This window comes from Salvelinus namaycush, chromosome 21 (genome assembly GCF_016432855.1).
Source record: "Salvelinus namaycush isolate Seneca chromosome 21, SaNama_1.0, whole genome shotgun sequence".
NCBI classification, from domain to species: Eukaryota; Metazoa; Chordata; class Actinopteri; order Salmoniformes; family Salmonidae; genus Salvelinus; species Salvelinus namaycush.
In genome coordinates, this window is record NC_052327.1 from 46,287,301 (window position 1) to 46,312,974 (window position 25,674).

Consider the following 25,674-nt stretch of genomic DNA (forward strand, 5'->3'; position numbering starts at 1 on the left):
GAACAGTTTATGATCAGGGTGGCTGGATTCTTTGACAATTTCTAGGGCCTTCCTCTGACACCGCCTAGTATATAGGTCCTGGATGGCAAGAAGCTTGAACTCAGGGATGAACTGGGCCGTACACACTACCCTCTGTAGCGCCTTGCAGTCAGATGATGAGCAGTTGCTATACCAAGCAGTGATGCAGCCAATCCGAATGCTCTCGATGGTGCAGCTGTAGAACTTTTTGAGGATTTGAGGACTCATGCTAAATCTTTTTAGTCTCCTGAGGGAGAATAGGTTTTGTCGTGCCCTCTTCACGACTGTCTTGGTGTGTTTGGAGTATGGTAGTTTGTTGGTAATGTGGATGCCAAGGAACTTGAAGCTCTTGACCCACTCCACGACAGCCCCATCGATGTGAATGGGGGTGTGTTTGGCCCCCATTTTCCTGTAGTCCACAATCCCTGCGATCTGCCCTGTCTGGAAGTGCAAGGTGTAACAGCGCAACAAAGACCAAAGCCAGTGGGAGTACCGTTGAGGAGAGTGGTGAAGGATCTATATCACAGGTGAAGGATCTTTTAGATGAACAAAAATTGTTCTACAAGCAGCTGTTACAACAAAAAAAAATTGCTTCAAGTGTTGTGTCCAAATACTGGTGGAGTCAACTAATAAAAGAATGGACGACTTGACCAGAGAGATCCAGGACCTGAGGAACAGTTTGAAGTTCTCCTAGGGTCAGCTCGATGAGTTTAAACAGGAGAACAGCAAGATGACAGAAATCTGTAAGTCATTGAGAGAGGACATCAGTTCTGAATGTGAATCCATGATAACAATGACTGAGAAATCGGATCTCGGGACAATCAAGGCGGAACAACATGGTTGTGAACGGAATTACAGAATCTCCACATGAGACCTGGACGGAGTTTGATGTGATTAACTTCTCTAGGATAGGGGGTAGCATTTTCACGTTTGGATGAAAAGCGTGCCCAGAGTAAACTGCCTCCTACTCAGTCCCAGATGCTAATATATGCATATTATTAGTAGTATTGGATAAAAAACACTCTGAAGTTTCTAAAACTGTTTGAATCATGTCTGTGACTATAAGATAACTTATTTGGAAGGCAAAACCCTGAGGACAAACCATTCAGTTTTTTTTTTTTGAGGTCACTATCCCTTCAATGAGATTTCATTGGGAATCCAGATTTCTAAGGGATCTTCCTGCAGTTCCTATCGCTTCCACTGGATGTCAACAGTCTTTAGAAATTGGTTGAGGTTTTTCCTTTGAGGAAAGAAGAAGTAGCCATGTTCAGAATGAGGCTCCAGTGAAGTGTACTGTTTGTTAGAGGCGCGTGACCAGAAAGCATGCTACACATTGTTTTCCTCCGGTATTGAACACAGATCATCCCGTCTTCAATTTTATCGATTATTTACGTTAAAAAATACCTAAATTTGTATTACAAAAGTAGTTTGAAATGTTTGGACAAAGCTTACAGGTAACTTTTGAGATATTTTCTAGTCACGTTGTGCAAGTTGGAACCGGTGTTTTTCTGGATCAAACGCGCCAAATAAATGGACATTTTGGATATATATCGACGGAATTAATCGAACAAAAGGACCATTTGTGATGTTTATGGGACATATTGGAGTGCCAACAGAAGAAGCTCGTCAAAGGTAAGGCATGAATTATATCTTTATTTCTGCGTTTTGTGTCGCGCCGGGAGGGTTGAAATATGATGGTCTGTGATTGTTAGCGGCGTGCTATCCTCAGATAATAGCATTGTTTGCTTTCGCCGTAAAGCATTTTTGAAATCTGACATGTTGGCTGGATTCACAACAAGTGTAGCTTTAATTTGGTATATTGAATGTGTGATTTCATGAAAGTAAAATTTCTATAGTAATTTATTTGAATTTGGCGCTCTGCATTTTCACTGGATGTTGGCCAGGTGGGACGCTACTGTCCCACATATCCCAGAGAGGTTAAAAAAAGCAAGTGAGTCCATGTATGTACCCTTAATAAGCTGCAGCTGGCCCAGAACAGAGCCACACGTCTTGCTCTTTATTGTAATCAGAGGGCTAATAGTAATACTATGCATGCCAGTCTCTCTTGGCTATGAGTTGAGGAAAGACTGACTGCGTCACTTTTATAAGAAACATTGTTGGAAATTCCAAATAGTTTTCATAGTCAACTTACACACAGCACTTACACACACACACTTACCCCACCAGACATGCCACCAGGGGTCTTTTGACAGTCCCCAGGTCCAGAAAAATTTATAAAAACGTACAGTATTATACAGAGCCGTGAGTGCATGGAACACCCTTCCATCTATAGCACAAGTGAACAGCAAACCTGGTTTAAAAAAACAAATAAAGCAACACCTCACGGCACAACGCCTCTCCCCCATGTGACCTACTTGCTGTGTATATGTACTGACATGTATGTATAACTGATAGATGCGCACACACATTACATGTTTTTAAATGTACAGTACCAGTCAAAAGTTTAGACACCTACTCATTCCAGGGTTTTTCTTTATTTTTACTATTTTCTACATTGTAGAATAATAGTGAAGATGTCAAAACTATGAAATAATACATATAGAATCATGTAGTAACCAAAAAAGTGTTAAACAAATCAAAATATATTTTATATTTGAGATTCTTCAGTAGCCACCCTTTCCCTTTATGGCAGCTTTGCACACTCTTGGCATTATCTCAACCAGCTTCATGAGGTAGTCACCTGGAATGCATTTCAATTAAACAGGTGACCCTTGTTAAAAGTGAATTTGTGTAATTTCGTTCCTCCTTAATGCGTTTGAGCCAATCAGTTGTGTTGACAAGGTAGAGGTGGTATACAGAAGATGGCCTATTTGGTAAAAGACCAAGTCCATATTATGGCAAGAACAGCTCAAATAAGCAAAGAGAAACAACAGTCCATCATTACTTTAAGATATGCAGGTCAGTCAATCCGGAAAATTTCTAAAAGTGCAGTCACAAAAACTGGCTCTCATGAGAACCGCCACAGGACAGGAAGACCCAGAGTTAACTCTGCTGCAGAGGATAACTTCATTAGAGTTACCAGCCTGAGAAATTGCAGCCTAAGTAAATGCTTCACAGAGTTCAAGTAACAGACACATCTCAACATCAACTGTTCAGAGGAGACTGTGTGAATGAGGCCTTCATGGTCGATTTGCTACAAAGAAACCACTACTAAAGACATCAATAAGAAAGAGAGACTTGCTTCAGCCAAGAAACACGAGCAATGGACATTAGACCGGTGGAAATCTGTTCTTTTGGTCTGATGAATCCAAATTTGAGATTTGTGGTTCCAACCGCCGTGTCTTTGTGACGCAGAGTAGATGAATGGATGATCTCCGCATGTGTGGTTCCCACCATGAAGCATGGAGGAGGAGGAGGTGTGATGGTGTCGGGGTGCTTTGCTGGTGACACTGTCTGTGATTTATTTAGAATTCAAGGCACACTTAACCAATATGGCTACCACAGCATTCTGCAGCAATACGCCATCCCATCTGGTTTCCGATTAGTGGGACTATGGTTTGTTTTTCAACAGGACAATGACCCAACACACCGCCAGGCTATGTAAGGGCTATTTGACCAAGAATGAGAGTGATGGAGTGCTACATCAGATGACTTGGCCTCCACAATCACCTGACCTCAACCCAATTGAGATGGTTTGGGATGAGTTGGACCGCAGAGTGAAGGAAAAGCAACCAACAAGTGCTCAGCATATGTGGTAACTCCTTCAAGACTGTTGGAAAAGCATTAAGCTGGCTGAGAGAATGCCAAGAGTGTGCCAAGCTGTCATCAAGGCAAAGGGTGGCTACTTGGAATAATCTCAAATATTTTGATTTGTTTAACACTTTTTTGGGTTACTACCGTAATTTCCGGACTATTAAGCTACTATTGAAACTTTTTCCTCGTAGTCGGGAGGGAGCTGCTGACACAGACTCAATCTTAGACACCACGATGGTCCACCTCTAAAATCCTCAAACTTCATTGCGGTGGCGATTGTTTTGGCTTTCAGTCAGATCTGCACAGTTGAAACACCTCGGCCTTCTGCTCTCTGTGTGTTGACCCAGTCTTCAAGCTCATTTTCTAGTTCGGGCCATCTGCTTTTCTTCCCTCTGAAAGCTTTTGTTGTCCTTTTGCACTGAGTCAGTTCCTCACGCTGCTGTTTCCAACGTCTTATCATCGACTAATATGACTACTGATGCAACAACTAGCACGGGTTGCTAATATGACTACTGACGCAACAACTAGCACGGGTTGCAAATATGCCTACTGATGCAACAACTAGCACGGGTTGCTAATATGACTATTGATGTAACAACTAGCACGGGTTGCTAATATGACTACTGACGCAACAACTAGCATGGGTTGCTAATATGACTACTGACGCAACAACTAGCATGGGTTGCTAATATGACTACTGACGCAACAACTAGCATGGGTTGCTAATATGACTACTGACGCAACAACTAGCATGGGTTGCTAATATGACTACTGATGCAACAACTAGCATGGGTTGCTAATATGACTACTGACGCAACAACTAGCACGGGTTGCTAATATTACTACTGATGCAACAACTAGCATGGGTTGCTAATATGACTATTGATGTAACAACTAGCATGGGTTGCTAATATGAGTATTGTGCTTTTGGCTAACGGACAACGAAAGAAAGTTGTTAGAACATGAGATAAACGCTGGTTTCAATGGCATATGAGGAAGTGTTTACAAAATAATTCCGTCAACATTTCTATGGTCAGATTTTTTGGCTAGGCTACTTTGAAACAAGGTAAGACATGATTCATAAAATGACAAAACATTCAGGTTTTAAACAATTACGTTTATGGCTAAACATACTAAACAAAAATATAAAAACGCCTCTGCCCAGTCATGTGAAATTCATTAAGGCCTAATGAATTTATTTCTAGTTCGGGCCATCTGCTTTTCTTCCCTCTGAAAGCTTTTGTTGTCTTTTTGCACTGAGTCCGTTCCTCACGCTGCTGTTTCCAACGTCTTATCATCGACTCATTAAGGCCAAGCTCCCGTGCAGCAGCTCTATTTCCTTTTCCAACAGCCAGATCGATCGCCTTCAAATTGAAAGCTGCATCATATGCATTTCTCTGTGTCTTTGCCATGATGAGGGTGACAAAATGACTACCGTAATCAGAATGATGGGAAGTTTGAGCGCGCTCGATTTACGTCACATAGTCACATTATGTGACGGTGCTCAGTTTTTTGGCGGCATGAATCTTGTGAAAGAAATCCATAAATTAGCCGCGTCATTGTATAAGCCGCGAGGTTCAAAGAGTGGGAAAAAGTAGCGGCTTATAGTCCGGAAATTACGGTACATGATTCCATATGTGTTATTTCATAGTTTTGATGTCTTCACTATTATTCTACAATGTAGAAAATAGTAAAAACTAAAGAAAAACCCTTGAGTGAGTAGGTGTCCAAACCTTTGACTGGTACTGTATGTAAATTATAAAGTCTTTTGTCTGTAATGTCTTTTTCGTTATGTTTCGAACCCCAGTAAGACTAGCTGTCGACATTGGCGTTGGCTCATGGGGATCCTAATAATCAAATCAGATGACAAAGACCGCCTTCAGAGAGACAGGCAAGAGGGCACACAGACACACGCGCACACACACCTCTGTTTCTTAGGGTGCCTGAACACATCCCTACATTTCCCTGTCTCTACTTGTCGGTGTCTCTGTCTCGTTTGTCTATGCAGTGATCAGTGTATGATAATGAAGTTGTGCACAGTCACTGATCTGTTTTATATGAATGAACATGAGTCAAGTGAAAATCTTTCTGTAAAGAGGGTCATGTTCATTAGAGCACACTGTAGCAAAACTATTTTGCAATGGAAAACTAAAATTAGCATTTCTTATTGGACAAGATCAGGTTGTCCTTCGCTGTTTTGGTCGGTATTCTTCTGTTTGGTACGTAATAATTTGACCCAGTTGATTGACAAAATGTATCTTATAAATCCTTTTTAGGAAGGACCAGAACCTGCTGTCCCCGGTTAACTGCTGGTACCTGTTGCTGAACCAGGTGAGGAGGGAGAGCAAGGACCACGCCACCCTCAGTGACATCTACCTGAACAACGTCATCATGCGCTTCATGCAGATCAGCGAGGACTCCACACGCCTGCTCAAGAAGGTGAGATCTGTAATGTAGTTTGTACTCTTTGACCTTTGACCTGGCTAGATGCGGTCACAGAGAGGTTAGAGGTCAGACGAGGTGAGATCCCAGTGATCTCACGTAATGAAGTGCAACTGATTAGGGACAGGAGTCGTTCCTTACCACTTGTCTTGAATTGATCATGGAGTTCTCCGGTACCTCGTTATGTTGGATAAATCCTGGGCTCATTCACATAGTCAGAACAAAACTGGGCCCTGCTGCTAATGATACATTTATCAATCTACAGCCTTAGATACACTGGACTGCTCTCAGAGATTTGATGTATGGTTGGGTGTATCAGTGGACTATTATGTTTCAAGTTGTGTTTGATGACATCTTGATGGCAGCTCAGTTGCTGGGTTGTGTACAGAGGACCCTCCTCATCCCACATAAGCCTAAACGGCCTACCTAACCCTCCCATCTGAAGTCTGACCTCATGACAGAAACCCTGTTACTAATGCTGCCGCCGCCTGTTTCACTCCGGCCACAAAGAGGACAACTCCCTACCAGATTATGAGCTCTCCTATGCACCAGGAGTCACATGAACCAACCACAGCCCCGAAAATGACAAACCAGGGCCTGTTTCAATGGGGTGCTTTGTATCAAATGTTTCCTATTTCTTTCTCTTTCGCTGAGGGGTCTTTAAATCTGTCTGCTAGATCAAGACTAAAAGAGAGGGGTCTTTAAATCTGTCTGCTAGATCAAGACTAAAAGAGAGGGGTCTTTAAATCTGTCTGCTAGATCAAGACTAAAAGAGAGGGGTCTTTAAATCTGTCTGCTAGATCAAGACTAAAAGAGAGGGGTCTTTAAATCTGTCTGCTAGATCAAGACTAAAAGAGAAAGGTCTTTAAATCTGTCTGCTAGATCAAGACTAAAAGAGAGGGGTCTTTAAATCTGTCTGCTAGATCAAGACTAAAAGAGAGGGGTCTTTTATTTATGGTAGAAGTCATTATCGTCTCAGTGATTTAAACTGGTTGGTACAGAGGACTGGTCTACACACTAACAACACACACACAGACAGACAGACAGTGTTTTGTCAGATGTTTTTTTCTCCTCCCACTCAACCCACATTACTGATGTTTAAAATGATAGTCCACTAAACTCATCAATGTGTTCCCCTCCTGCAGTGCAATCAAAGCAATTATACTGTATGTATACATTTTTGGATATTTAAATCAAGACTAAACTGTACTTCATTCTGTTAGTTGGTACCTGAGAAGCATTGATAAGAGTGAAAATATAATGTATGAGGTTTAGTTCATAGCATCCCTCATATGAAGACGTTTGCATTCAGACATTACACACAGTGCATGAGGGGAAACAAATGATTATCCCTCCTTATTGCTCCACCAATTATAGTTGTTGGTTGGCCTTGAACACAACAGGCAACGACTGCTTGAACACACAGGCAATGACCTGCAGTCATCAGACACCGTCACAAACACTGAAGACACTGGTCTTCAGTGTTTGTGACTATGTGGATGCGTTTCGTGCATGTGTGTGTTTCTGTCTCCCCTCGGGCTCATATAGTGATGTTTCGCAGCCAGGGGCCAAACCAATCGGCATCCTCCTGGTGTGGGGAAGTCTGTAACAGGGGAGCAGAGACACCCCTGCCCTCTAATCAGTAAGTCCGTGTCTTTGATCTCTCCATTAACGAGAGACAAACACCGGGGGAGGCCCCCCAGTTACAACACAGTTACTACAGCTCCTCTTCTTTTAACACAAGAGGGCTGCTGTTTTGTCATCCTGGCATCAAAGACTAGTGTTTTTATATTTTCAAATTCTGAAGTTTTCTACCTTTTTATGTTATGAGGTGTAGCCGTATAGAACCTTAAATGACATATCCTAACAGGCTTCTGCATGGTGGACCTTTTAGAGTTGACCATTGGCTTGTGTTCATGCTATGTTTATTTATGAATAGTACTGTGGACAAGAAAGTCACAGCTTACCTCGCTTTGTCTTTGTTCGAAGGAGAAACCTCTAAATACAAGTTTTGTCACTCAGTCCATTCATGGTCGGGCAGGTCTCATCACATGTATTCTCTTTTCATTATTCATACAACTCGCTTTTTGTTTTGCTTAGTCAGTCCTCTTTTATTTATGGAAGTCCCATTCTGGTGGAACTACAAGGTGAATTTCTCCCAATGCTTGAAAGCCTCATCTGTATGGAGGAAGGAGAAAGGAAGGTATTAGTTTGTCAAGTTACTCCATTGCACACTCCTCCATTCATTCACTACAGAGGTAGGGACGAAGGGTGAGGGAGACACAAAACTGCACCAGGTACCACTAAATTGGTCTTGGAATTTGATCAAGCGCAGTGTAAAGTGTTTTAACACTTCATTAGGATTAGAGCTTGACAATTTACTGATTTACTGCCCGGCTTGGTCCATTACTAGACTAACTCCAATGACTGCTTCTGTATAGTATATGAGCCAATATGATTTGTGTAGCCTCTCACTAGGGTCCCAGTGTGTTTCTTCTGCCATATGGAGCAGCCACCAGAAATTGACTCCAGGGTTATGTATAGTCCCTCTCTGGGGCCTAATTAATGTTGGAGGCAACATGAAACCCATCACCCCTGGGTGGGCTCAGTGGATTCTTGTCTCTTCCTGTCTCACTCAGATGTGGTTAGCATCACTCATAAACAGTGCACTTAAAAGAAGGGGAAGCCCATTTGTGTTAGTCCTTTAATAAATTATCTGTGTTGGAAAAACCCCAGTTGACATTCCCCTTTAATAGAGGGCAAGACCTTTAAAGGTAATCTTAACATTGTATATATACAGTACCAGTCAAAAGTTCAGACACACCGACTCATTCAAGGGTTTTTCATAATTTATGCTATTTTCTACATTGTAGAATAATAGTGAAGACATCAAACTATGAAATAACACATATAGAATCATATAGTAACCAAAAAAAGTGTGTAAAACATCAATATATATTTTATATTTGAGATTCTTCAAAGTAGCCACCATTTGCCTTGATGACAGCTTTGCACACTCTTGGCATTCTCTCAACCAGCTTCATGGGGTAGTCATATGGAATGCATTTCAATTAACAGGTGTGCCTTGTTCAAAGTGAATTTGTGGAATTTCTTTCCTTAATGCGTTCGAATTTGAGATTTTTGGTTCCAACCGCCGTGTCTTTGTGAGACGCAGAGTAGGTGAATGGATGATCTCAGCATGTGTGGTTCCCACCGTGAAGCATGGAGGAGGAGGAGGTGTGATGGTGTGGGGGTGCTTTGCTGGTGACACTGTCAGTGTTTTATTTAGAATTCAAACGGATGGATTTTAAAACGGATGATTTTAAAGATTAGACTAGTTGAGTATCTGGAGCATCAGCATTTGTGGGTTCGATTACAGGCTCAAAATGGCCAGAAACAAAGACCTTTCTTCTGAAACTCGTCAGTCAATTCTTGTTCTAAGAAATTAAGGCTATTCCATGTGAGAAATTGCCAAGAAACTGAAGATCTCGTACAACGCTGTGTACTACTCCCTTCACAGAACAGTGCAAACTGGCTCTAACCAGAATAGAAAGAGGAGTAGGAGGCCCCAGTGCACAACTGAGCAAGCGGACAATTACATTAGAGTGTCTAGTTAGAGAAACAGACGCCTCACAAGTCCTCAACTGACAGCTTCATTAAATAGTACCCGCAAAACACCAGTTTTGTATTGTATTTATTATGGATCCCTATTAGTTCCTGCCAAAGATGCATCTACTCTTCCTGGGGTCTAGCAAAATTAAGGCAATTTATACAATTTTAAAACATTACAATACATTCACAGATATCACAACACAATGTGTGCCCATAGGCCCCTACTCCACCACTACCACATATCTACAGTACTAAATCCATGTGTATGTATAGTGTGTGTGTGTGTGTGCCAATGTTTGTGTTGCTTCACAGTCCCTGCTGTTCCATCAGGTGTTTTTTTATCTGTCTTTTAAATCTAATTTTACTGCTTGCATCAGTTACTTGATGTGGAATAGAGTTCCATGTAGTCATGGCTCTAAGTGAACTCAGCAAAAAAAGAAACGTCCTCTCACTGTTTACTGCGTTTATTTTCAGCAAACGTAACATGTGTAAATATTTGTATGAACATAAGATTCAACAATTGAGACTGAACAAGTTCCACAGACATGTTACTAACAGAAATGGAATAATGTGTCCCTGAATAAGGGGGGGTCAAAATAAAAAATAACAGTGGTGTGGCCACCAGCTGCATTAAGTACTGCAGTGCATCTTCTCCTCATAAACTGCACCAGATTTGCCAGTTCTTGCTGTGAGATGTTACCCCACTCTTCCACCAAGGCACCTGCAAGTTCCCGGACTTTTCTGGGGGGAATGGCCCTAGCCTTCACCCTTTGATCCAACAGGTTCAGACGTGCTCAATGGGATTGAGATCCGGGCAATTCGCTGGCCATGGCAGAACACTGACATTGCTGTCTTGCACGAAATCACGCACAGAACGAGCAGTATGGCTGGTGGCATTGTCATGCTGGAGGGTCATGTCAGAATGAGCCTGCAGGAAGGGTACCACATGAGGGAGGAGGATGTCTTCCCTGTAACGCACAGCGTTGAGATTGCCTGCAATGACAACAAGCTCAGTCCGATGATGCTGTGACACACCGCCCCAGACCATGACGGATCCTCCAAAACGATCCCGCTCCAGAGTGCAGGCCTCGGTGTGACGCTCATTCCTTCGACGATAAACACGCATCCGACCATCATCCCCGGTGAGACAAAACCGCGACTCGTCAGTGAAGAGCAGTTTTTGCCAGTCCTGTCTGGTCCAAGGACGGTGGGTTTGTGCCCATAGGCGACGTTGTTGCCGGTGATGTCTGGTGAGGACCTGCCTTACAACAGGCCTACAAGCCCTCGGTCCAGCCTCTCTCAGCCTATTGCGGACAGTCTGATTACTGATGGAGGGATTGTGTGTTCCTGGTGTAACTCGGGCAGTTGTTGTTGCCATCCTGAACCTGTGTGATGTTCAGATCTACCGATCCTGTGCAGGTGTTGTTACACGTGGTCTGCCAGTGCGAGGATGATCAGCTGTCCGTCCTGTCTCCCTGTAGCGCTGTCTTAGGTGTCTCACAGTACGGACATTGCAATTTATTGCCCTGGCCACATCTGCAGTCCTCATGCCTCCTTGCAGCATGCCTAAGGCACGTTCACGCAGATTAGCAGGGACCCTGGGCATCTTTATTTTGGTGTTTTTCAGAGTCAGTAGAAAGGCCTCCTTAGTGTCCTAAGTTCTCATAACTGTGACCTTAATTGCCTACCGTCTGTAAGCTGTTAGTTTTTTAACGATCGTTCCACAGGTGCATGTTAATTAATTGTTTAAGGTTAATTGAATAAGCATGGGAAACACTGTTTAAACCTTTTACAATGAAGATCTGTGACGTTTTTGGGATTTTTACTAATTATCTTTGAAAGACAGGGCCCTGAAAAAGAGACGTTTCGAGATTAGTACTGTGTGCCTCCCATAGTCTGTTCCGGACTTGGGGACTGTGAAGAGACCTCTTGTGGCATGTCTTATGGGGTATGCATGGGTGTCCGAGCTGTGTGCCAGTAGTTTAGACAGACAGCTCTGTGCATTCAACGTGGCAATATCTCTCATAAATAAAAGTAGTGATGAAGTCAATCTCTCCTCCACTTTCAGCCAGGAGAGATTGGCATGCATATTATTAATATTAGCTCTCTGTGTACATCCAAGGGCCAGCCATGCTGCCCTGATCTGAGCCAATTGCAATTTTCCAAAGTCCTTTTTTGTTGCACTTGACCACACGACTGAACAGTAGTCAAGGTGCGACAAAACTAGGGCCTGTAGGACCTGCCTTGTTCATGGTGTTGTTAAGAAGGCAGAGCATCGCTTTATTATAGACAGACTTCTCCCCATCTTAGCTACTATTGCATCAATATGTTTTGACCATGGCAGTTTCCAATCTAGTGTTACTCCAAGCAGTTTAGTCACCCCAGCTCGCTCAATTTCCACATTATTCATTACAATATTTAGTTGAGGTTTAGGGTTTAGTGAGTGTTTTGTTCCAAATACAATGCTTTCAGTTTTAGAAATATTTAGGGCTAACTTATTCCTTGCCACCCACTCTGAAACTAACTGCAGCTCTTTGTTGAGTGTTGCAGTCATTTCAGTCGCTTTAGTAGCTGACGTGTAAAGTGTTGAATCATCCGCATACATAGAAACTTTGGCTTTACTCAGTCAGTGGCATGTCGTTAGTAAAAACTGAAAACAGCAAGGGGCATAAACAGCTACCCTGGGGAATTCCTGATTCTAACTGGATTATATGTGATAGGCTTCCATTAAAGAACACCCTCTGTGTTCTGTTAGACAAGTAACTCTTTATCCACATTATAGCCATAACACATATGTTTTTCCAGCAGCGGACTATGATCAATAATGTCAAAAGCTGCACTGAAGTCTAACAAGACAGCCCCATAATCATTTTGTCATCAATTTCTCTCAGCCAATCATCAGTCATTTGTGTAAGTGCTGTGCTTGTTGAGTGTCCTTTCCTATAAGCATGCTGAAATTCTGTTGTCAATTTGTTTAATGTAAAATAGCATTGTATCTGGTCAAACACATTTTTTTCTAGAAGTTTACTAAGGGTTGGTAACAGGCTGATTGGTCGGCTATTTGAGCCAGTAAAGGGGGTTTTACTATTCTTGGGTAGCGGAATTACTTTAGCTTCCCTCCAGTCCTGAGGGCACACGCTCTCTAGTAGGCTTACATTGAAGATGTGGCAAGTAGGAGTGGCAATATCGTCTGCTATTATCCTCAGTAATTTTCCATCTAGATTGTCAGACCCTGGTGGCGTGTCATTGTTGATTGACAACAACAACAAAAAAATCACCTCTTCCACACTGACTTTACGGAATTCAAAAGTACAAATCTTGCTTTTCATAATTTGGTCCGATGCTAGCCTTCTAGGCAGAGTTCCTCTGTCCAGTGTATGTGTTATTTTGCCCATCTTAATCTTTTCTTTTTAATGGCCAGTCTGAGATATAGCTTTTTCTTTGCAACTCTGCCTAGAAGGCCAGCATCCCGGAGTCACCGCTTCACTGTTGACGTTGAGACTGGTGTTTTGCGGGTACTATTTAATGAAGCTGCCAGTTGAGGACTTGTGAGGCGTCTGTTTCTCAAACTAGACACTCTAATGTAATTGTCCGCTTGCTCAGTTGTGCACTGGGGCCTCCTACTCCTCTTTCTATTCTGGTTAGAGCCAGTTTCCACTGTTCTGTGAAGGGAGTAGTACACAGTGTTGTACGAGATCTTCAGTTTCTTGGCAATTTCTCACATGGAATAGCCTTCATTTCTCAGAACAAGAATTGACTGACGAGTGTCAGAAGAAAGTTCTTTGTTTTTGGCCATTTTGAGCTTGTAATCGAACCCACAAATCTCCAGATACTCAACTAGTCTAAAGAAGGACAGTTTTATTGCTTCTTTAATCAGAACAACAGTTTTCAGCTGTGCTAACATAATTGCAAAAGGGTTTTCCATTGGAACACAGGAGTGATTGTTGCTGATAATGGGCCTCTGTACACCTATCTAGATATTCCATAAAAAATCTGCCGTTTCCAGCTTCAATAGTCATTTACAACATTAACAATGTCTACACTGTATTTCTGATCAAGTTGATGTTATTTTAATGGACAAAAAATGTGCTTTTCTTTCAAAAACAAGAATTTCTAAGTGACCCCAAACTTTTGAACCGTTGTGTGTGTATTTTATTTGTTGCAGCCTGCTTCACATATTTGAGCAAGAGGAATGATCTCACCAGTCCATATTTTACCTGGCCCAAAACTCAGTGCCACAACCAGCTTATAGATTCTGCTCTTCATTCTCTGTGTGTGAGAGCACCTTAACTTCAGCTTAGGTGACTTAGCTCTATTTATACATGGCTAAGTCTATTTGTCCGGTGCCTGTCGGTGTGGTAATATGTAAGTAAAAGAGAGAACTGGCTGAGTAGGTGTAGGCCAGTGCCAGGACAGGTGTGGGCTGGACTGGGTCAGCCAGAGGAGACTGATTGATTTACTAAATTACGCACACATGCACAAACACACATACACACACAACGGGGGCTAATCCTCTATGGTTTACGTCCACATGTGTGGACTGGACACCACCTCTTCCACCAGTCAGTCAGCAGGACTTACAGTAGAGCAGAGCTCTCTTTGTGATGGACCTGTTTGTTTGAGCCCTGACTTCCTCCTTCAAACAGTCATAGATGCTCTAACAAAGAGTTTCACCCTAACCATGGCTTAGTTGCAGAACTGTTGGTGCTTTAGCCAACTCCCCTGGTATGCTGTGTTTGTTGTCATGCCAAACATGTATGGCATGACGACAAGAGCGTAGAGGTGTTGGCTAAAGCATATTATTCAGATATGGCGGCTAGGCTAGAGAGTCCCGACTCCAACCCATGACGTTCCATTGTAGTGTTGTTGACTGTGTCTGCAGTGGCTCACTCTAACATGGGTGTTTGTGGCAACTAGGATGTGTGCAGATCCACCTGGATCAGGGAGGTTGGTGACCTCAGCAGAGACACTTCCTCATCGGTTACGGCGTCATGCCCATACAGGAAACCACAGTTGTGGCGGGATAGATCATGTTTTCACAGCCCTCTCAGGGCCCATTACTGGGGAAGGCCTCCACAATGAGTTAGGGGCCAGATAATAGGGTTTGTGTGAGACTGAGTGGAAGACTGTGTGCTAATGCCCAGGTAATACATAAGTTGAATGGGATATCCATGTGACTTGTCACATCTTATACAACGGGTGGGTCAAATCCTGAATGCTGGTTGGTTAGAACCGCATTCCAGCCGGTGTCTATTCCGCATCTGGTCCGCACGCTGCCAGTTTGAGACCCCTGCTTTAACTCTGCATCAATCAAATAACTGTTATTTCCTTGTAGGGAGAATCTCAGAAATATTAATTGTGGGCTCATGTCTGATGGCAGATTTAATTAATTAATTTGAGATCTCTCTCACGCCATGCAGATAGATGGCTCTATGGGCAACTCTCTCTTTTTGATGACGTCATTACAGGTCTCAGTGCCCTACTCTATTCCCAACTCTGTATGCTTGTTTGTTCCATGTGACAATGTATGAATATGTGACAGTACTGCAAAGATGATAGATGTCTCGCATTGAACACATTCTTTCTCTCTTTTTCAGAGTAAGGAGATAACGTTTCAGCTTCAGGAAGACTTGATGAAGGTCCTCAACGAGCTCTACACTGTAAGTTTGAATGTGTCATTTAATTGACTGTTTCCTGACTTACTATATCACCACAGTTAGAGCAAGATCTCTCACAGGATGTATAGATCTGAAGCATCCGTTTAGAACTTCTTCTCACCACCAATTATGTCCAGTGGCAGGAAGTGGGAGAAGATGGAGCTAGATGAAACATGTTTCTTATCAATGAAACATCCATTTTTTACATTTTACATTTGAGTCATTTAGCAGACGCTCTTATCCAGAGCGACTTACAGTAGAGTGCATACATTTTATTACATTTTTACATACTGAGACAAGGATATCCCTACCGGCCAAACCCTCCCTAACCCGGACGACGCTATGCCAATTGTGCGTCGCCCCACGGACCTCCCGGTTGCGGCCGGCTGCGACAGAGCCTGGGCGCGAACCCAGCCCAGCCTGGGCGCGAACCCAGAGACTCTGGTGGCGCAGCTAGCACTGCGATGCAGTGCTCTAGACCACTGCGCCACCCGGGAGGCCAATCCGATCTCAATACAATTTTCTGTTCCCAAATCTAGAATCCGTTACGAACAGAGTGGACTAAGTTTTGTTGACTTGACCATTTCTCGTTTCTAAAAACGACATTGTTTAAAAGGAATGCAAGGGAGAATTGAGTTATTGCACAAGTGCCCTTCACAGATTAGGAATTCCCTAAAGGAAATAAAGTGCATTCGGAAAGTATTCAGACCCCTTCCCTTTTTCCACATTTTGTTACGTTACGGCCTTATTCTAAAATATATCAAATACTTTTTTTCCTCATCGATATACACACAATACCCCATAATGACAAAGCAAAAATGTTTTTCCCGATTTTTTTTGCTAATGTATTAAACATAAAAAACATCCCTTATTTACATAAGTATTCAGACACCTTGCTATGAGACCTGAAATTGAGCTCTGGGGAAGGGTACCAAAAAATGTCTGCAGCATTGAAGGTCCCCAAGATCACAGTGGCCTCCATCATTCTTAAATGGAAGATATTTGGAACCACCGAGACTCTTCCTAGAACTGAACGCACCGGCCAAACTGCGCAATCGTGGGAAAAGGGCCTTGGTCAGGGAGGTGACCAAAAACCCGATGGTCACTTTGACAGAGCTCCAGAGTTCCTCTGTGGAAATGGAAAGGACAACTATCTCTGCAGCACTCCACCAATCAGGACTTTATGGTAGAGTAACCAGATGGAAGCCACTCCTCAGTAAAAGCACTTCAGACTGGGGTGAAGTTTCACCTTCCAACAGGACAACGACCCTAAGCACACAGCCATTCAACGCAGGAGTGTCTGCGGAACAAGTTTCTGAATGTCCTTGAGAGGCCCGGCCAGAGCCCGGACTTGAACCCGATCGAACATCCCTGGAGAGGCCTGAAAATAGCTGTGCAGCGACGCTCCCCATCCAACTTGACATTAGCTTGAGAGGATCTGAAGAGAAGAATGAGAGAAACTCCCCAAATATAGGTGTGTCAAGCTTGTAGTGTCATACCCAAGAAGACTCGAGGCTGTAATCGTTGTCAAAGGTGCTTCAACAAAGTACTGAGTAAAAGGGTCTGAATACTTACAGTACCAGTCAAATGTTTGGACACACCTACTTACTTACTAAGTGTTTTTCTTTATTGTTACTGTTTTCTACATTGTAAAATAATAGTGGAGCTCAAACTATGAATTAACACATATGGAATCATGTCGTAACTAAAAAAGTGTTAAACAAATCAAAATATATTTGAGATTCTTCAAAGTAACCACCCTTTGCTTTGATGACAGCTTTGCACACAATTAGCATTCTCTCAACTAGCTTCACCTCGAATGCTTGAAGGAGTTCCCACATATGCTGAGCACTTGTTGGCTACTTTTCCTTCACTCTGCAGTCCAACTCATCCCAAACCATCTCAATTGGGTTGAGGTCTGGTGATTGTGTAGGCCAGGTCATCTGATGCAGCTCTCCATCACTCTCCTCCTGATAGGCCCACTAAGTACAAGCCAGATGGGATGGCGTATTACTGCAGAATTCAGAAGTGTGCCTTGAATTCTAAATTAATCACTGACAGTGTCACCAGGAAAGCACCATCACACCACCACCTCCATCCTTCACGGTGGGAACTACACATGCGGAGATCATCCGTTCACCTACTCTGCGTCTAAGAAAGCCACAACGGTTGGAATCAAAAATCAAAAATTTGGACTCATCAGACCATAGGACAGATTTCCACCGGTCTAATGTCCATTGCTCGTGTTTCTTGGCCCAAGCAAGTCTCTTCTTCTTATTGGTGTCCTTTAGTAGTGGTTTCTTTGCAGCAATCAAATCAAATTGTATTGGTCACATATACGTGATTAGTAGATGTTATTTCGGGTGTAGCTAAATGTCTAACAAATTACACAACATATACCCAATACACACACATCTAAGTAGGAATGAAATAAGACTCTTTACATATGGACGAGCGATGTCGGAGCGGAACGGACTAAGATACAGTAGAATAGTATAGAATACAGTATATATATACAGTGGGGCAAAAAAGTATTTAGTCAGCCACCAATTGTGCAAGTTCTCCCACTTAAAAAGATGAGAGAGGCCTGTAATTTTCATCATAGGTACACTTCAACTATGACAGACAAAATGAGGGATAAAAATCCAGAAAATCACATTGTAGGATTTTTTATGAATTTATTTGCAAATTATGGTGGAAAATAAGTATTTGGTCAATAACAAAAGTTTATCTCAATACTTTGTTATATACCCTTTGTTGGCAATGACAGAGGTCAAACGTTTTCTGTAAGTCTTCACAAGGTTCTCACACACTGTTGCTGGTATTTTGGCCCATTCCTCCATGCAGATCTCCTCTAGAGCAGTGATGTTTTGGGGCTGTTGCTGGGCAACACGGACTTTCAACTCCCTCCAAAGATTTTCTATGGGGTTGAGATCTGGAGACTGGCTAGGCCACTCCAGGACCTTGAAATGCTTCTTACGAAGCCACTCCTTCATTGCCCGGGCGGTGTGTTTGGGATCATTGTCATGCTGAAAGACCCAGCCACGTTTCATCTTCAATGCCCTTGCTGATGGTAGGCTTTGTTACTTTGGTCCCAGCTCTCTGCAGGTCATTCACTAGGTCCCCCCGTGTGGTTCTGGGATTTTTGCTCACCGTTCTTGTGATCATTTTGACCCCACGGGGTGAGATCTTGCGTGGAGCCCCAGATCGAGGGAGATTATCAGTGGTCTTGTATGTCTTCCATTTCCTAATAATTGCTCCCACAGTTGATTTCTTCAAACCAAGCTGCTTACCTATTGCAGATTCAGTCTTCCCAGCCTGGTGCAGGTCTACAATTTTGTTTCTGGTGTCCTTTGACAGCTCTTTGGTCTTGGCCATAGTGGAGTTTGGAGTGTGACTGTTTGAGGTTGTGGACAGGTGTCTTTTATACTGATAACAAGTTCAAACAGGTGCCATTAATACAGGTAACGAGTGGAGGACAGAGGAGCCTCTTAAAGAAGAAGTTACAGGTCTGTGAGAGCCAGACATCTTGCTTGTTTGTAGGTGACCAAATACTTATTTTCCACCATAATTTGCATATAAATTCATTAAAAATCCTACAATGTGATTTTCTGGATTTTTTTTCTCATTTTGTCTGTCATAGTTGAAGTGTACCTATGATGAAAATTACAGGCCTCTCATCTTTTTAAGTTGGAGAACTTGCACAATTGGTGGCTGACTAAATACTTTTTTGCCCCACTGTATGAGATGAGTAATGCAAGATATGTAAACATTATTAAGTGACTAGTGTTTCATTCCTTAAAGTGGCCAGTGATTTCTAGTCTATGCCTATAGGCAGCAGCCTCTAATGTGCTAGTGATGGCTGTTTAACAGTCTGATGGCCTTGAGATAGAAGCTGTTTTTCAGTATCCCGGTCCCAGCTTTGATGCACCTGTACTGACCTTGCCTGTACTGACCTTGGATGATAGCGGGGTGAACAGGCAGTGGCTCGGGTGGTTGATGTCCTTAATTATCTTTTTGGCCTATTAGACCATGAAGGCCTGATTCACGCAGTCTCCTCTAAACAGTTGATGTTGAGATGTGTCTGTTACTTGAACTCTGTGAATAATTTATTTAGGCTGCAATTTCTGAGGCTGGTAACTCTAATGAACTTATCCTCTGCAGCAGAGTTAACTCTGGGTCTTCCTTTCCTGTGGCAGTCCTCATGAGAGCCAGTTTCATCATAGAGGTTGATGGTTCAAATTTTATTTGTCACATACACATGGTTAGCAGATGTTAATGCGAGTGTAGCGAAATGCTTGTGCTTCTAGTTCCGACAATGCAGTAATAACCAACAAGTAATCTAACCTAACAATTCCACAACTACTACCTTATACACACAAGTGTAAAGGGATAAAGAATATGTACATAAAGATATATGAATGAGTGATGGTACAGAACGGCATAGGCAAGATGCAGTAGATGGTATAGAGTACAGTATATACATATGAGATGAGTAATGTAAGGTATGTAAACATAAAGTGGCATAGTTTAAAGTGGCTAGTGATACATGTATTACATAGAGATGGCAAGATGCAGTAGATGATATAGAGTACAGTATATACATATACATATGAGATGAGTAATGTAGGGTATGTAAACATTATATTAAGTGGCATTGTTTAAAGTGGCTAGTGGTACATTTTTACATAATTTCCATCAATTCCCATTATTAAAGTTGCTGGAGTTGAGTCAGTATGTTGGTAGCGGCCGCTAAATGTTAGTGGTGGCTGTTTAACAGTCTGATGGCCTTGAGATAGAAGCTGTTTTTCAGTCTCTCGGTCCCTGCTTTGATGCACCTGTACTGACCTCGCCTTCTGGATGATAGCGGGGTGAACAGGCAGTGGCTTAGGTGGTTGTTGTCCTTGATGATCTTTATGGCCTTCCTGTGACATCGGGTGGTGTAGGTGTCCTGGAGGGCAGGTAGTTTGCCCCCGGTGATGCGTTGTGCAGACCTCACTACCCTCTGGAGAGCCTTACGGTTGTGGGCGGAGCAGTTGCCGTACCAGGCGGTGATACAACCCGACAGGATGCTCTCGATTGTGCATCTGTAGAAGTTTGTGAGTGCTTTTGGTGACAAGCCGAATTTCTTCAGCCTCCTGAGGTTGAAGAGGCGCTGCTGCGCCTTCTTCACAACGCTGTCTGTGTGGGTGGACCAATTCAGTTTGTCCGTGATGTGTACACCGAGGAACTTAAAACTTTCCACCTTCTCCACTACTGACCCGTCGATGTGGATAGGGGGGTGCTCCCTCTGCTGTTTCCTGAAGTCCACAATCATCTCCTTTGTTTTGTTGACGTTGAGTGTGAGGTTATTTTCCTGACACCACACTCCGAGGGCCCTCACCTCCTCCCTGTAGGCCGTCTCGTCGTTGTTGGTAATCAAGCCTACCACTGTAGTGTCATCCGCAAACTTGATGATTGAGTTGGAGGCGTGCATGGCCACGCAGTCGTGAGTGAACAGGGAGTACAGGAGAGGGCTCAGAACGCACCCTTGTGGGGCCCCAGTGTTGAGGATCAGCGGGGTGGAGATGTTGTTACCTACCCTCACCACCTGGGGGCGGCCCGTCAGGAAGTCCAGGACCCAGTTGCACAGGGCGGGGTCGAGACCCAGGGTCTCGAGCTTGATGACGAGTTTGGAGGGTACTATGGTGTTAAATGCTGAGCTGTAGTCGATGAACAGCATTCTCACATAGGTATTCCTCTTGTCCAGATGGGTTAGGGCAGTGTGCAGTGTGGTTGCGATTGCGTCGTCTGTGGACCTATTGGGTCGGTAAGCAAATTGGAGTGGGTCTAGGGTGTCCGGTAGGGTGGAGGTGATATGGTCCTTGACTAGTCTCTCAAAGCACTTCATGATGACGGAAGTGAGTGCTACGGGGCGGTAGTCGTTTAGCTCAGTTACCTTAGCTTTCTTGGGAACAGGAACAATGGTTGCCCTCTTGAAGCATGTGGGAACAGCAGACTGGGATAAGGATTGATTGAATATGTCCGTAAACACACCAGCCAGCTGGTCTGCGCATGCTCTGAGGACGCGGCTGGGAATGCCGTCTGGGCCTGCAGCCTTGCGAGGGTTAACACGTTTAAATGTTTTACTCACCTCGGCTGCAGTGAAGGAGAGCCCGCAGGTTTTGGTAGCGGGCCGTGTCAGTGGCACTGTATTGTCCTCAAAGCGAGCAAAAAAGTTATTAAGCCTGTCTGGGAGCAAGACATCCTGGTCCGCGACGGGGCTGGTTTTCTTTTTGTAATCTGTGATTGACTGTAGACCCTGCCACATACCTGTTGTGTCTGAGCTGTTGAATTGCGACTCTATTTTGTCTCTGTACTGGGACTTAGCTAGTTTGATTGCCTTGCGGAGAGAATAGCTACACTGTTTGTATTCGGTCATGTTTCCGGTCACCTTGCTCTGGTTAAAAGCAGTGGTTCGCGCTTTCAGTTTCACGCGAATGCTGCCGTCATCCACGGTTTCTGGTTTGGGAATGTTTTAATCGTTGCTGTGGGTACGACATCGTCAATGCACTTTCTAATGAACTCGCTCACCGAATCAGCATATTCGTCAATGTTGTTGTTGGACGCAATGCGGAACATATTCCAATCCGCGTGATCGAAGCAGTCTTGAAGCGTGGAATCAGATTGGTCGGACCAGCGTTGAACAGACCTGAGCGAGGGAGCTTGTTGTTTTAGTTTCTGTTTGTAGGCTGGAAGCAACAAAATGGAGTCGTGGTCAGCTTTTCCGAAAGGAGGGCGGGGGAGGGCCTTATATGCGTCGCGGAAGTTAGTATAACAATGATCCAAGGTTTTACCAGCCCTTGTAGCACAATCGATATGCTGATAGAATTTAGGGAGTTTTGTTTTCAGATTGGCCTTGTTAAAATCCCCAGCTACGATGAATGCAGCCTCAGGGTGTGTGGTTTCCAGTTTACAAAGAGTCAGATAAAGTTCGTTCAGGGCCATCGTTGTGTCTGCTTGGGGGGGAATATATACGGCTGTGATTATAATCGAAGAGAATTCCCTTGGTAGATAATGCGGTCGACATTTGATTGTGAGGAGTTCTAGATCAGGTGAACAGAATGACTTGAGTTCCTGTATGTTGTTATGATCACACCACGTCTCGTTAATCATAAGGCATACCCCCCCGCCCCTCTTCTTACCAGAAAGATGTATGTTTCTGTCGGCGCGATGCGTGAAGAAACCAGCTGGCTGCACCGACTCCGTTAGCGACAGCACTTGAAGAAACTTTCAAAATACTTGACATTTTCTGGATTGACTGACCTTCATGTCTTAAAGTCATGATGGACTGTCGTTTCTCTTTGCTTATTTGAGCTGTTCTTGCCAAAATATGGACTTGGTCTTTTACCAAATAGGGCTTCTTCTGTATACCACCCCTACCTTGTCAACACAACTGATTGGCTCAAACGCATTAAGGAGGAACGAAATTACACAAATTAACTATGTAATGTATACCATTTGTGGAAAGAAATTCCACAAATGAACTTTTAACAAGGCACACATGTTAATTGAAATGCATTCCAGGTGACTACCTCATGAAGCTGGTTGAGAGAATGCCAAGAGTGTGCAAAGCTGTCATCAAGGCAAATGGTGACTACTTCGAAGAATCTCAAGTATAAAATATATTTTGATTTGTTTTACACACTTTTTTGGGTTACTACATGATTCTATATGTGTTATTTCATAGTTTTGATGTCTTCACTATTATTCTACAATGTAGAAAATAGTAAAAGTAAAGAAAAACTATTGAATGAGTAGGTGTGTCCAAACTTTTGACCGGTACTGTATGTAAATGTGATATTTCAGTTTTTTAATTTTCAAAACCTGTTTTATTTTTGTCATTATGGGGTATTTTGTGTAGATTGATGAGGGGGAAAAAACAATTTATCAATTTTAGAATAAGGCTGTAACGTTAATGTGGAATGTGGAAAATGTGGAAAAAGTCAAGGGCTCTGAATACTTTATGAAAGCACTGTATGCAAATACATACGCGCCAATAGCATCTCTCTAGCTCGTGCTTGGCTCTGCCCACCTCCTTGCTTGTTCTGCCCACTGTGTGGTCAGATGAAGCAGATGCTAAACTACAGGACTGTTTTGCTAGCACAGACTGGAATGTGTTCTGGGATTTTTCAGATGGCATTTAGGAGTACACCACATCAGTCATTGCTTTCATCAATAAGTGCATTGATGACCTCGTTCCCACAGTGACCGTATGTTCATACCCCAACCAGAAGTGGATTAGAGGCAACATCCGCACAGAGCTAACGGCTAGAGCTGCCGCTTTCAAGGAGCGGGACTCTAACCCGGAAGCTTATAAGAAATCCCGCTATGCCCTCCGACGAACCATCAAACAGGCAAGCGTCAATACAGGACGAAGATCGAATCGTACTACACTGGCTCTGACGCTCGTCGGATGTGGGAGGGCTTGCAAACGCATTACAGACTACAAAGGGAAGCACAGCCGAGAGCTGCCCAGTGACACAAGCCTACCAGATGAGCTAAACTACTTCTATGCCCGCTTCGAGGCAAATTACACTGAAACATGCATGAGAGCACCAGCTGTTCCTGAAGACTGTGAGATCACGCTCTCCGCAGCCGATGTGAGTAAGACTTTTAAACAGGTCAACATGTTTTAAGCAGACCACCATAGTGCCTGTGCCCAAGAACACTAAGGTAACCTGCCTAAATGACTACCGACCCGTAGCACTCACGTCTGTAGCCGTGAAGTGCTTTGAAAGGCTGGTCATGGCTCACATCAACACCATCATCCCAGAAATCCTAGACCCACTCCAATTTGCATACCACCCCAACAGATCGACAGATGATGCAATCTCTATTGCACTCCACGCTGCCCTTTCCCACATGGACAAAAGGAACAACTATTTGAGAATGCTATTCATTGACTACAGCTCAGCGTTCAACACCATAGTGCCCTCAAAGCTCATCACTAAGCTAAGGACCCTGGGACTAAACACCTCCCTCTGCAACTTGATCCTGGACTTCCTGACGGGCCGACCCAGGTGGTAAGGGTAGGTAACAACACATCTGCCACGCTGATCCTCAACACAGGGGCCCCTCGGGTGCATACACAGTCCCCTTTCCTGTACTCCCTGTTCACTCATGACTGCACTGCCAGGCACGACTACAACACCATCATTAAGTTTGCAGATGGCACAACAGTGGTAGGCCTGATCACCAATGACGAGACAGCCTATAGGGAGGAGTTCAGTGACCTGGCCGTGTGGTGCCAGGACAACAACCTCTCCCTCAACGTGATCAAGACAAAGGAGATGATTGTGGACTACAGGAAAAAGAGGACTGTGCACCCTCACAAATTCTCATCGACAGGGCTGCAGTGGAGCTGGTTGAGAGTTTCAAGTTCCTTGGTGGCCACATCACCAACAAACCAACATGGTCCAAACACACCAAGACAGTCATGAAGATGGCACTACAAAACCTATTCCCCCTCAGGAGATTAAAAAGATTTGGCATGGGTCCTCAGATCCTCAAAATGTCTACAGCTGCACCACCAAGAGCAAGCGGTACCGGAGCGCCAAATCTCGGTCCAAGAGGCTTCTTAACAGCTTCTACCCCCAAGCCATAAGACTCCTGAACATCTACTCAAATGGCTACCCAGACTATTTGCATTGACCCCTCCCCCGCTGCTAGTCTCTGTTGTTATCATCTATGCATAGTCACTTTAATAACTCTACCTGCATGTACAAACTACCTCAACTAACCGGTGCCCCCGCACATTGACTCTGTACCGGTACCCCCCTGTTAAAAGTCTCACTATTGTTACTTTACTGCTGCTATTTAATTACTTGTTACTTTTATTACTTTTTCTTATCGTATTTTTTTTAACTGCATTGTTGGTTAGGGGCTCGTAAGTATGCATTTCACTGTAAGGTCTACACATGTTGTATTCGGCACATGTGACTAATAACATTTGATTTGATGCTTAATTTGCTCCCATTTGTCAACAACACCGGTGGTGTATCTTGGGTATCACTGTAATCAGGTCACATGTCAGGAACAACTCTCAGCCTTAAATCTTGAGCAGGGCACTAAGAAAGGGCTCCCAGAACAGTGCCTACCTGGTCAGGCCTTAAAGTAGCAGCAGGCTTCTATGTTTATCTGCTTTCCCATGCATTCTGTGGAGGATAGGCTGGTCCCAGAACAGTTTGTG

The 25,674-nt window shown here is 43.6% G+C and overlaps 1 protein-coding gene across 1 annotated transcript in view; it reads left to right on the plus strand.

Annotated features, from left to right (window-relative positions):
* Positions 1-25,674, plus strand: part of LOC120065930 (SLIT-ROBO Rho GTPase-activating protein 1-like) — a 162,285-nt gene that overhangs the window by 62,587 nt on the left and 74,024 nt on the right. The window contains exons 3-4 of the mRNA XM_039016971.1: positions 6,009-6,171; positions 15,384-15,446. Of these exons, the coding sequence (XP_038872899.1) occupies positions 6,009-6,171; positions 15,384-15,446 (226 nt within the window). The remainder of the gene's footprint in view (positions 1-6,008; positions 6,172-15,383; positions 15,447-25,674) is intronic.